The sequence below is a fragment of the Panthera pardus genome, unplaced genomic scaffold (assembly GCF_024362965.1).
Source record: "Panthera pardus isolate Hobbes unplaced genomic scaffold, ASM2436296v1 HiC_scaffold_7, whole genome shotgun sequence".
NCBI classification, from domain to species: domain Eukaryota; kingdom Metazoa; phylum Chordata; class Mammalia; order Carnivora; family Felidae; genus Panthera; species Panthera pardus.
This window is the reverse complement of record NW_026527002.1, coordinates 11,926,032-11,938,111: the sequence shown is the minus strand read 5'-3', so window position 1 is coordinate 11,938,111 and position 12,080 is coordinate 11,926,032. Positions and strand designations below refer to the sequence as shown.

Sequence of the window (12,080 nt, the reverse complement as noted above, 5' to 3'; positions counted from 1 at the left end):
CCCAGTCCCTCTGCTGAAAGCAGTCGGTGGAAGGTGGGGTCATATAAAGCTGACGGGAGCTCTCTACCAGGCCTTGGTTAAAACTTAGTTATCTGCAACATTCTCAGCAGCATGACTCACAGTCGCGGAGAGGAGCCCATCACCCCAGGCGCCCACTGACAGATGAATGGATAAACAAAATGCGGTGTACGTGTCTAATGGAGTATCATTCAGCCATAAAAAGGAAGGAAATTCTGTGGATGAACCCTGAAAATGTTATGCTAGGTGAAGAAAGGCCAGACACAGACAGACAAATACCGTCTGGTTCCACTTATGAGGTACCTAGAACGGGCAAATTCACGGAGACAGAAAGGAGAACGGCATTTGCCAGGGGCTTGGGGCAGGGAGGGAAGAGAGCAAGCTACCGTTTAGCAGGTGCAGAGTTCACTCTGGCATCAACAACAAGCTCTGCGGTATAGACAGCGCCGATGGGTACGTGGCATTCTGAAAGTAATTAATGCCACTGAGTTGTGCTTACAGATGGCTAAACGGGAAGATTGTGTTGTGCACCGACGACAACACAAAAACCAAATCAGGCTTCTGAAGCTATGATATGATTGGCGTGTGACTTGGCACCATGTTTCAAGGAAAACAGTAAAGGGGCGCCGGGGTGTGGCTCGGTCGGTCAGGCATCCAACTTCGGCTCAGGTCGTGATCTCACGGTTCACGGGTTCGAGCCCCACGTCGAGCTCTGCGCTGACGGGGTGGGGCCCAGTTGGGACTCTCTCGGTCCCTCCGTCGCTCGCACGCGCTCTCTCTCTCTCTCTCAAAAACATACGTTAGAAACAAGGACACGTACTAAAGTTGTAGCAACACAGTATTACGGCTCAGCAGCCAACGTCACACACCCTTCGGCAACGTACTTATTGCAGTGGTGCTTCAGGTGTTTCTTGTAGCTGTCCTCCTGGAACAAGGCATCCGGGTTGCAACCCGCCAGCCAGTCGGCATCCTGCACCACTGGATGGGTGCTCTGGGCTTTCACCTTCTTTCCTTTCCTTCCCCTGGGCACCGGGGCCGATAAACCTAGAGTCGTAAAAATAATAATAATAATAATAATAATAAATAATAGCAACAGCAGCAACAAAAGTTTTGTACAACCCCAATTACAGTGTCAGACTGGGACATTTCCCCACATGTGTGGCAGGGAGATATGGGGTCTAGGTTGTGTCACAAGGGTCCTGGGTGGCTTTCCGGGACCCTGCGGCACAAACGACATGAAGCGGACCTACCAGAATGGTTGACCAAGGCTCGCGTCTGGCCGTCCGCCGTGGGCGTGATCAAATCCCAGATGAAGCTTTTGATATTCTCATCGCCCTTGTAATGATTGAGGCAGTACACGAGGATGGCCCTGCAGATGGTTTCCACGTCTTGCTCAGTGAGCTGACGCTTGTAGCGCCCGTGCGAAAGGATGTCTGTCCACCGTCCCCAGCTGCAAAGCAGATATTCAGCATGTAGACGGTGCCTTTCAGTTTAGACCTGGGGCTTTACTTTCACAGGTAGGCAGCAGCGTCAGGGAGGCCTTGGCCGAGAGGGGCACAGGGCCCGCCCTGGCAGGCCCTGCCGTTTGCCCTGGCCTGGGCCTCTCTGGCTTCTATGTACTCAGTTCCTCAAACTGCAGGGCTAATCCTCACCTTCAGGCCTTGGGACACGCTGCTCTCTCTGCATGGAACTCTCTTCTCCCTGCCCAGCGCCGGACTCTCTCTCTTACCCGGGCTAATCTGCGACGCCCACCCATTAAGTCACGCCGCCGTCTGTGGGACCCCCTCTTACATTCCCCCTAGCCTCAGGAGCGGGAGATAGTACTCGAGCTGCCAATTCAAGGACACACCCGCTGCTGACTCTCCCTTTGCACCATCCTCCCTGCCACAGTACCCTCACTGTTGATTGCCGCTTCCGCTCGTTCACCTTCCCTGAGGCAGGGCCCTGACTGTCCTACTCATAGGTGCATCCCTGGTGTCTGAGTATCCTACCCAGTGCCCCGCCTCCAGGAGGCGTCTACTACATAGTGATGCCTAGAGGAGGAGGGCAGCCCTTTCCTCAAAGACACCGCACTCGAAGCATACTTCTTAGCTTTAGGAGTCACTGATAGATCCCATTTCTAAAGCTATCGGCAAAACTCTCAGCTACTAACTTTGATGGTTAGGTTGAAACATACAAGCAGGTGCAAGTAGCAAAGGGCTTGGGTATCTGTCCTGCTGAGACACAGAATGGGCTTCAGCTGAACTTCATTTATTCCATAAGAAATCACTGATTTGGCACTCATTTTGTGTCTGCTAGCATCGCGCTCTTCCCCGAGGACACAGAGAAAAGAGTCTCGGGCTTCGTGGAGCTCTAACTGGGGCTCTCACAGGAGAGGGCTGCTACTCAAAGTCATGAGACAACATGATGGGTGTGATGGAACGTGCAGACCAGACTCTGGTGCAGGGCGCCGAGGTGATGCCTGTGCTGATGTCGACGACAGGAGCTGTTGGGCAGAGCAAGTCTGTGTACTGGGTGTGTGTGTGTGTGCGTGCGTGCTCACACTCTAGGCAGTGGAAAGAACTTCTAGAAAGACAGAGATGAGACAGAGCATGGCACACTGAAGGAGATGAGGCGGTCTATCCCAACAGAAGCCTGAGCTATCCACAGAAAGGACCAACAAGACACATAAGGGCCAGATAAGAGCCCTGTAGGCCAGATTAATAGAGAGTTTGTGTTTATTCTGAACTTAATGATAACCCACTGGAAGAACTAATCAAGAGCAGGATATCATCAGACCTATAGAAAAATTATTTTGGTGGCAGTTTTTTTTCTGACTGGAACTTGTCTGCAGTCCCACAGTGTGCTAGAGAACTCTTTGGAGATTCAGGTATCTACCTTACCATCATTCAAAGCACTGGGTGGCGTTTCACACAGATTTCAGAAATGAATTAGATGTGGCTCCTGCCTTTCAGGGACATGTTGTCCAGCAGGACAAACACGACACATTGGGAGTTGAAATAACCACCCCTGGATGTTTGAGATGAGCTGCAAGACCTTCAGAGCCAAGACGATTGCCTTTAACAGGTTTTTGTAACAGAAAAAAAGTACCGAAAGACTACTATAGTCACAAACTGCATGTGAAGCTATAACAGGAAAGGCATCTGTGGTCTTGAGACTTCATTGTACGTTATTAGTCACCGACAGGTAAGTCTGGATCTGACATCGTTCCTTAAGGGCCAAAGCTGTGCTCCTTCCCATCCACGAGGATCCGAACAACCGTGAGCACCTTTACCAAACAACCCTGGGCCCCGTCAAAGTTGCTGCGAAGTCATTTGCTTGGCTGCACCATGGGGAGTCACAGAAATCCAGACACACAAAAAATACCTTCTCTACGCTGGTCAGAATTTGACATTTAGAATGAAATTCTGTGTTTCACATGAGTCTGACTCACCCATAGACGAGCAGATTCTTCTCAACTCTAAAGCACTCACTCCTCGCATAGCCCTGGGACCTGTCCTGGGGCCGCCGCGGCTTCGTGCAAGGCTTCTCTTCGGAATCACTTTCCAAGTCTGAAAACTCCATCAGCTCGTCTTCTTTCACTGCACTGTACAGCCTGGTTTGCTTCCTCACTCTTGGAGTGTCAATAACCAGGTTGTTCTAAAAAAGACAGCAGATAACTTTGAAACTTCTAAAACAGCACCCTTGGCTTGTAGTAGATAGGGTTTGAGCAGGACCTCTCACTCACCCTCCCGTTTAAGGCATCAATATCCAATTCAGCCTTCTTAGCCCACTTTTGCCAGAAATTTGGATCATCCAGGGAAATGTCTGTCCTGTTTCCAGATGCAACAAAACTGGCCTAAAGGGGGAAAAATATGCATGACTTTCAGATGCGTTTCTCAGAGGCAAAATGCAAAGCAGTTTTCATTTACTTGGTCAGCCAAACACGTATGTGTTCTTGCACTGTGTGCTACATGCAGCAGTCTGTGGGCGAGGATGAGAGACCGTCCCTCAGGCAGCTCTCTGTCCAGGGGTTTCAACAGATCAGGAAGCAAAAGATGACAGTACAGCGTGATCAGCGACAGGTAACAAAGGTACGTACAGGTGCAACTGATATACAAAGGGGGGCGGGGCCCTAGCCAGGTTCGCGAGGGGGTGGAGGTGCAGGGCGGGCACTGCTGGGACAGAGAACTGGCTCCCCAGAATATAATGCCTGGACCAGACTGTTAAAAGCTCACAGACCAGGAAAAGTATGTGGAACCGTTCACGACAGAGCATGTGCAAAGGCTCAGAGGAGAAGCAAGGCAATTGTGTCATGTGGCTGGTGACAAAGGTAGTCAGGGGAGAGCAGCGAAAGGTCAAGCTGGTGAAGCGGGCAGAAACCAGGCCATGCGGGGCCTTGCATGTCCCGTTAACGGGGTTCTGAGGTAGCAGGGAACTCTTTCAAAATGGAAATAACCTCAAGATGGACACAATCGTATCCAAAGCCATCTGTCAGAGAGATCCTACTGATGTCCTGGGGAACGGGAGGGTTGAACAGGCTACTAAAGTAATTTACACAGGGAACGGCGAAGACTGAAAATGGCTCCGGCAGAAGTGGACAAAAGGAGACAGGCTAGAAATGCGTTCTTTAAAAGGTAAAATGAAAGGAGTTAGAATCTGGATGGATGTGAAGCATGGAGGAGAAAGAGGAGGAGGAGGAGGTCAAGAAAACCCTCAGCAGCCAAGTCTAGCCTCTGAACGGCATCACTCAGGCAAACAAGCAGGCTGTGAATGTGGGCATGTCCACAGGGTGGAGGGATGGGAATGAGGCTCTGCACATACTGAACCTGAGGTGCCTGTGAGGACAGAGAACAGAGCCTGAGAAGAAACTGGAAGACGTGAGAGAGAAGGTGCTGGGTCACAGAGCCCAGAGGAGGGAGCCTTTCAAGGCTGGCGTGGCCGGGGTGACTAGATGTCCGAGCAAAAGGAAGGAGACGGACCCTGATCTCACACCACACACCAAGATTCACACACAAGGGACCAAGACCAAAATGTCAGAGTAAAAACCGTAAAGGAGCAAATCTGTGTGACCTTAGGTTAGACAACACATCAAAAGCACGAATAATGAAAGAAAAAGATGGGTAAATTGGACTTCAATGAAATTAAAGACCATTAAGAAAAGACTAGGAGAAAATACTTGCAAACTGTATTACCTAATGAGAAACTTTTATCTACAATATATAAAGAATTCTTAATATTCAACAATAAAAGACAAGTAACTCTAAAGATTTGAATAGACATTTCCCCCCAAATGATACACATATGGCTAACAAGCACATAAAAAGATGCTCAATAGCATCAATGAGTGCAGATCAAACCAGAGTTGGGTATCACTTCACACTCACTAATATGGCTAGAATCAAGAAGTCAGAAAATACAAAGTGCCAGTAAGGACGTGGAGACATTAGAACCCTAAAACACGGCTGGCGTGAAGGGAGAACGGGGCAGTCACTTTAGAAAACAGTCTGGCAGCTCCTCAAAGGGTTAAACACAGAGTTAACACATGACCCCGCAATTCTATTTATGGGAGACACAGAAGAGAAATGAAAAGATGTATCTGCACAAAAACCTGTTCGTAAATGTTTGTAACAACGTCATCCACAATAACCCAAAGGTGGAGACAACCCACGTTTCGTTTTCAACCAGTGAATGCATAAACAATCCCAGTGTCCATTATCAACTGCCGAAAGAGGTGCTTCTAGGAAGAGAACACCATTCAGCAAAAAAAGGGAAGGAATTACTGATACATGCTACAACACGGATGAATCTCAAAAAACCATGCTCAGTGAAGGAAGCCAGACACAAAAGACCACATGTTGTATGATGCCATTTTATGAAATGTCCGGAGCAGGCAAATCTATAGAGGCAGCAGATTAGTGGTTGCCAAGGACTTGGCAGGGGAGGGGAGGGGAGGGGAGGGGAGGGGAGGGGAAGGGAGGGAGGAGACGCTGACTGCTAATGGGCATGGGGTTCTGGGAGATGGAAATGTTCTAAACTTAGATGTGGTGATGGCTGCACAAGTCTGCAAATATGGTAAAGGCACTGAATTGTGCACTCAAAAATCGGTGAATTTTATGGTAAGTAAATTACATTTCAAGAAAGCTGTTAAAAATAAAGGTGTAAAGTGGGCCTGGGTGTGGATGGGTGGAGCGACGTGTAGCGGGGGCCCTCAGAAGGCGCTCTCAGTCAAGCGGTGGTGACCTTCACCAGAGCTGGTCTGATGGCAGGGGGAGGGGTGCAAGCTGGAGGTGGAAAAATAAGCAGAAAGGGAGACCGTGGGGACAGCTGGTACAAATAACACTCGTGTGGATTTTAGCTGTGAAAGAAGGGTTATGGAGTTGTAGCTGCAGGGCAAAGCAGATGAGAGGCTTTTTAAAGATAGGAGTGGCTTGACTGCTGTTACAGGCTATGTCAGGAAGCAGGATCTCAGGAAGTACGATGTCAGAGCTCAAGAAGTAGAGAGCGTGGGGTCAAGGACACAGGTAAAGGATTAGGCTGGGAGTGGGGGAGCTGACAGGAGGCCAAGGTGAGGATGACAACCAGTGCCACATACAGAGAAGGGGACCCAAGACACACACAAAGAACCTTCTATGCATCAAGGGTTCCACGGGGAGTTAATAAGTAATTCTTAACTCTCAACTACAAAGCAAATGGTACATGTGCACCTGGTGAGCACTTTATAAGGTCCTGCTTTATGTGAACTCTGTTACACTTCTATAGAAAACCTGCCTCTTCAGGTCAGTTCGCACCTTAGCAAACGTGGAACCTTTGCCTTCAGACTCAATGGTGATAGTGTGGGTTCGCCGCAGGAGAATCTGGTCAATATCTTCTTCGCAGAACTTAGACCCTTCGTCCTCCTCATCCATGAGTGCACCGTAGGCCCCCTTTCGCAGAAGATCCTCTATTTCTTTCTTGGAAAGTTGTTGGACCTGTTTTAGAGAGAGATTTAAAATAATTTAGAATTGAAATGTTTTAGACCACACAAATGCTTCGTTGTACCCAAGGAGGATAAACCTGACATAGAAAATATAAGGGCGCCTGGGTGGCTCAGTCAGTTAAGTATCTGATATCGGCTCAGGTCATGATCTCACAGTTTGAGAGTTTGAGCCCTGCATCAGGTTCTCTGCTGTCAGCACAGAGCCCACTTTGGATCCTCTGCTCCCCACCTCTCTCTGTCCCTCCCAGGCTCATCCTCTCCGTCTCTCTGTCTGTCTGTCTGTCTGTCTCTCTGTCTCTCTGTCTCTCTCTCTCTCTCTCTCTGGAAGGAAAGAAAGGGAAGGGGAGGGGAGGGGAGGGGAGGGGAGGGGAGGGGAGGGGAGGGGAGGGGAGGGGAGGGGAGGGAAGGGAAGGGAAGGGAAGGGAAAGAAGAAAATATGACAAGTTAGGCTGAAAATATTGAGGCTGAAAAACAATCTGATGCTGGATAATTTCTTACTATTAGTTACATAAAGCAAGGAGCCAGAAGAAAGGAAAGGTCTGGGCAGGTGTGGATTACCCCGTTGGTAGCGTTTTCTCTCCCACTCATGGACTGCAGCACAGCTTTGTCCAGGCCGAGCTTCAGACTAGCCTTGTCAAACATTTCCCTTTCGTAAGAGTTTCTTGTGATCAGCCTGTAGATTTTCACAGATTTGCTCTGTCCTATTCTATGACATCTAGCCTGAGCCTGGAAGAGAAAGGAAATGAATGGCCACCACGGAAAGAAAAGACTCAAGTGTCAGCTACAAGAGCACCTGTTCCAAGAAGCAGAGGGGCAGTACAGAAGGTTAACGTCCTAAGAAATTCCTTTTACGTTATTAGTAAATGGATTACTCTTGGTTTATTGGCCCGATCGTGGAACACTGCCTTAGGGACTACACGGCTTTAATGTATTGGTTTCACTGGGGCTTCTCCATCACAGAATGACTTTGGAAAAAAGAAAAAAAAAAAAAAAAAAGAAGGAAAGAAAGAATGAAAAGAAAAGAGAGAAAGGGCCTCAGGACGATATTCTTGAGTGTTTACCTGGAGATCATTTTGGGGATTCCAGTCGGAATCGAAGATGATGCAGGTGTCAGCAGCAGTAAGATTAATGCCTAAGCCTCCTGCCCGTGTACACAGGAGGAAAACAAACCTATCAGAATCGGGTTTGGAGAATCTGTCGATAGCTGCCTGGCGGAGGTTGCCTCTCACTCTGCCGTCGATCCTCTCGTACGGGTACCTGGAAAACGTCGGGATTTACAAGGAGGCCCGATACTCGGCGACAGGACGCTTGTTTCTTTTTGTAAACAAAGTATTACAATATGGGGTATGTAGTACCCAAATGATATCATTTATCAGAAATAATTGCAGAGCAAACAGCTTTTAGGGTAGTTTGGCATATAATCGGTTGAATGCTCAAAAATTAAATTTTATTTTACTTCTTCTCTAGTAAAATAACTTAAGTCTAAAAATAGCTGACACCTCCGGGGCACCTGGGTGGCTCAGTCGGTCGAGCGTCCGACTCTGGCTCAGGTCATGATCTGGTGGTCTGTGAGTTCGAGCCCCGCAACGGGCTCTCTGTGCTGACAGCTCAGAGCCTGGAGCCTGCTTCAGATTCTGTGTCTCCCTCTCTCTCTCTCTCTCTCTCTCTCTCTCTGCCCCTACCCCTGCTCGTGCTCTGTCTCTTTCTCTCTCAAAAATAAATAAACGTTAAAAAAATAAAAATGAAAAAAAGATAGCTGACTAAAATAACAAACAATTTCAATCTTAGGTAAGACCGATTCTCCTCTAGTCAAATGAAAGAAATGGGAAACAAAACTGCCATGGAAAGTACGCGGAGTCCTACTCTGGTCACCGACAGTTTTTAGAAAGAGAGGGGACGCATTCTCCCCACTCCGTCCCCTTTATCACGAATGTCACTTGGAGGTGAAGCGCTTGGAGCCCTGGGAAAGGTCATTTCTTATTTCCTTTTCATTCTCGTGGTGCGGTGGCCTCACCGTCTTTGAATGAGGTAGTCTTCCAGTATGTCCAAGCAGCGCACCATCTGGGAAAAGATAAGCACCCTGTGGCCACCAGCCTTCAGTTTTGGCAGTAGTTTGTCAATCAGCACTAGCTTGCCAGCAGCCTGGATCATCGCCTGGAGCTGAAAATCTGGAGAGTCTGCATTGTGTGTTTCTTTAAACTCTTCCAAAATTTTCTCTTCAGCACCTGCAGAGATTGGACAGCATAACGTGAATACCGTAAAAGGTTTTTATTACTAAAAACAATGAACTTGCTTTCAAAACCCACTGCTAACTGTAGGAACCCAAATGCCACACTCATGTTTATGAATATGAATCTATCCACTTACTAGGAGTCAGGTCTGCACAAAACCGTGAAAGTATAAAAGGGATCAAAGTTTTAAGCACAACACATTTAAACATTTGGGGGGGGGGGGGCGGGTAAAAACCACATTTTCCAACAAACAAATGTTTGCTGTCTGTAGAAACTGAATTTCAACAACAGACTGTCAAGCCAGAAGTGGCAGAAACAAGCCACGGGCCAGATACCTACAGAAAATTTGGAACCTAAATTGCTAAAGAAATGAAGAATTGTTTACTAGCTGAATATAAACACAAACAACAAAATCTGTTCTGAAGCTGAGAAACAAGGGAACAGAGGTCTAATAATTACGGTGTCAGGGCAGCGGTTTTTGTAGATAACTGCGTGTTAATACAGCCAAGAGGAGGGCACCGAAAGGGAATCCCTCTCTCAGGATAATCTTCAGAGACTTTTTAGGGGTTCTGAACGCGTATCTCCTATTGCAATCTCTAAATCTCCCTCTACGTTCACGTTCATCTGATAATTTCATGAGGTACAAAAACTCTATCTTGAATTACCCAAAGCTTTTCAAGCTTTTAGAAAACAACAGCAGCAATCAACCCTGTGTTGCGAAAGGCTTCTACGCCTGGCCCTCTTTTTCTCATAGCCTCGTGCAGATTTCCGCTTGTACAAAGACTTGGGAGCATCAGAGAAGCCTCAAGAGGATGACGCCGTCAGGAGAGAAGCGCTTACGGCTCCCCCACACCCAAACGCCAAACACACACAGGCTAAGCTTGCTTCGACTGCTTAGGTGGCTTAGCCAGAATTAGACAGCACCGGTCTGGCCTCCTCCCATCTCGGGGGGTTAATCAGGCCACGGCTGCTGTGCTCAGCACCTCTCCCTAAGGATGGGGGTGGGGTCACCCATTCTTTAGAAAATACAAACAAATCCACCGAATGGGATTGGTTCCCAGCCTTCAAGTGTGCCAGAAACTGTAAACTACCCTTCTTACCACTGGTTTTAAACATGTGAACTCACAATACATCAGACGGGTATGCACAAAATCTCAAAAGGGGCTTGAAGGCCAGGTGGGTTAGACCCCACGGCTACTCGGACAGAACTTCTGCAAGCAGCAGCAGATGTAAGACAAGTGCCATCCCATTTCCATCTGAAGGGCACTTGTGCAAATCAAGTTATGGCACAGTCATATGCAGAAATACAGCTTGGTAATTATTAATCAACAGAGAATCTTACTGAGAACTGATTAAAGTCACTTCATGCCTTTACCCAGGCACCAAGGCCCCTGCAAAGCACACTGACTTTCGAGGAAGGGGGCCTGGCCGGAAATGCCAGCGGGGCGGGAGTCACCGGTCTCTCACTCCCTTTTCCACGCGAGCAAGAGGCTAATACGCAAGACTTTTCTCTGAGAGGGGAAAAAATGGGAAAGGTTTTGACTAGGAAAAGGTAAAAACAAAATGCTGTTGAAGAGCATTCGCAGGAATGTTCTTGAATAAAGCTGAATAATATTTTTCAAAACATGACACTTAGAAATCTAGGTTCTAGATTCAGGACAAGAAGGCCATCAGGAGACAGGGGAGATGGGTTTAAGTCCATATATTACATTAGGTCTTTCTAAAAAGTTTATTCCTGTGCCATACAGTATAAGCTCTTGACAACTCAGAACTAGATTTTACTCCTGATACTTGGGCAGTTATTTTTTTTGTCCATATGAAAATTATACTCCAGAACCAAAATGTACTACATTACTTAGTTTAAAACAAGCTGATGGTTAACTCAATAGCTTTCAAAAGTGAAATAATCACTTTGACAAGTATCAGACATTTGAGTAATTTTAGTAAAAAAATTGAAAATATAAATACTTTAGGCAAGTTAGCAGAGAAATTTTTTTTCATTTTAAGTTTGTTCAGAGAAAAGAAAAGTGACTTTCTTGCTTTTTCATTGCTACTACTCATTTCTCATCTTATAAAGAACAGTCAAACTTAAAATGCATTTGCTCTTACCTGACAAAAGCTACTGCCGAGTTAATCAATCCGGCTCTTTGTTACCAATTCAGGTTCTTAAAGTGGCAGGCGGTTTTGGAAATATCAGCAAACATCTATCCTATGTGATTCCTCTAACACCATGTTTATTACGGTCAGATTGAAGGAAGGAGGTCAGGGAAGGTGTTGGGGAGAAAACCAGTTTCTGCCTTCTGAGGTCACAGGCAAATTTTCAAGTTTACCAATTAAAGATCTACCTTGATGTGAGATTCATAAATATCAATCCGAAAATTAATAGGTTATGATAAGCCAAAATACTTTGTGGACACTGCCCTAAATTAAAGCACTGTTCACGCTACATTTCAAAACGTGTGTTTGCATCAGAGAAACTTGAGACGAGTGTGGAAGTCTTTTCACTTAAAACAGATGGTCACTGTGAGGGCAGTGACCGCTCTGTTATCTAGCTACAACAAGAAGTTATTATCTAGCCAATGGTATCCAGCCACAAACAAGAAATTATTTTCTTTTGAAGACAACCAGAAACACAGTTACTATTTTCTATCCCAAATTCATTCCGCTGTGCAAGCTTCAGCTTATCTTCTGTCCCCTATTCTCTCTACTCCTCCTGACCCCCAACAAGGACAACAAATGACTCTTAAGTCACTCCTAACCATTAGGGGACGCTGACCAAGTTTTCAACATTATTTGTGCTCTCACATGGGGAACCTACAACTGGACCTTCCATTCTACTGAGGCTGGGGCCAGGAACACTGAACGCATTTATG

The 12,080-nt window shown here is 46.8% G+C and overlaps 1 protein-coding gene across 4 annotated transcripts in view; it reads right to left on the bottom strand.

Moving 5' to 3' along the window:
• Nucleotides 1-12,080, bottom strand: part of CHD7 (chromodomain helicase DNA binding protein 7) — a 189,936-nt gene that overhangs the window by 22,508 nt on the left and 155,348 nt on the right. For all 4 annotated transcript variants that reach the window (XM_053896369.1, XM_053896372.1, XM_053896371.1 and 1 more), the window contains exons 16-23: nt 8,991-9,201; nt 8,038-8,233; nt 7,535-7,702; nt 6,789-6,968; nt 3,746-3,856; nt 3,452-3,657; nt 1,269-1,468; nt 903-1,062 (exon numbers count right to left, since the gene is read on the bottom strand). In XM_053896369.1, coding sequence (XP_053752344.1) covers nt 903-1,062; nt 1,269-1,468; nt 3,452-3,657; nt 3,746-3,856; nt 6,789-6,968; nt 7,535-7,702; nt 8,038-8,233; nt 8,991-9,201 — 1,432 coding nt within the window. The remainder of the gene's footprint in view (nt 1-902; nt 1,063-1,268; nt 1,469-3,451; nt 3,658-3,745; nt 3,857-6,788; nt 6,969-7,534; nt 7,703-8,037; nt 8,234-8,990; nt 9,202-12,080) is intronic.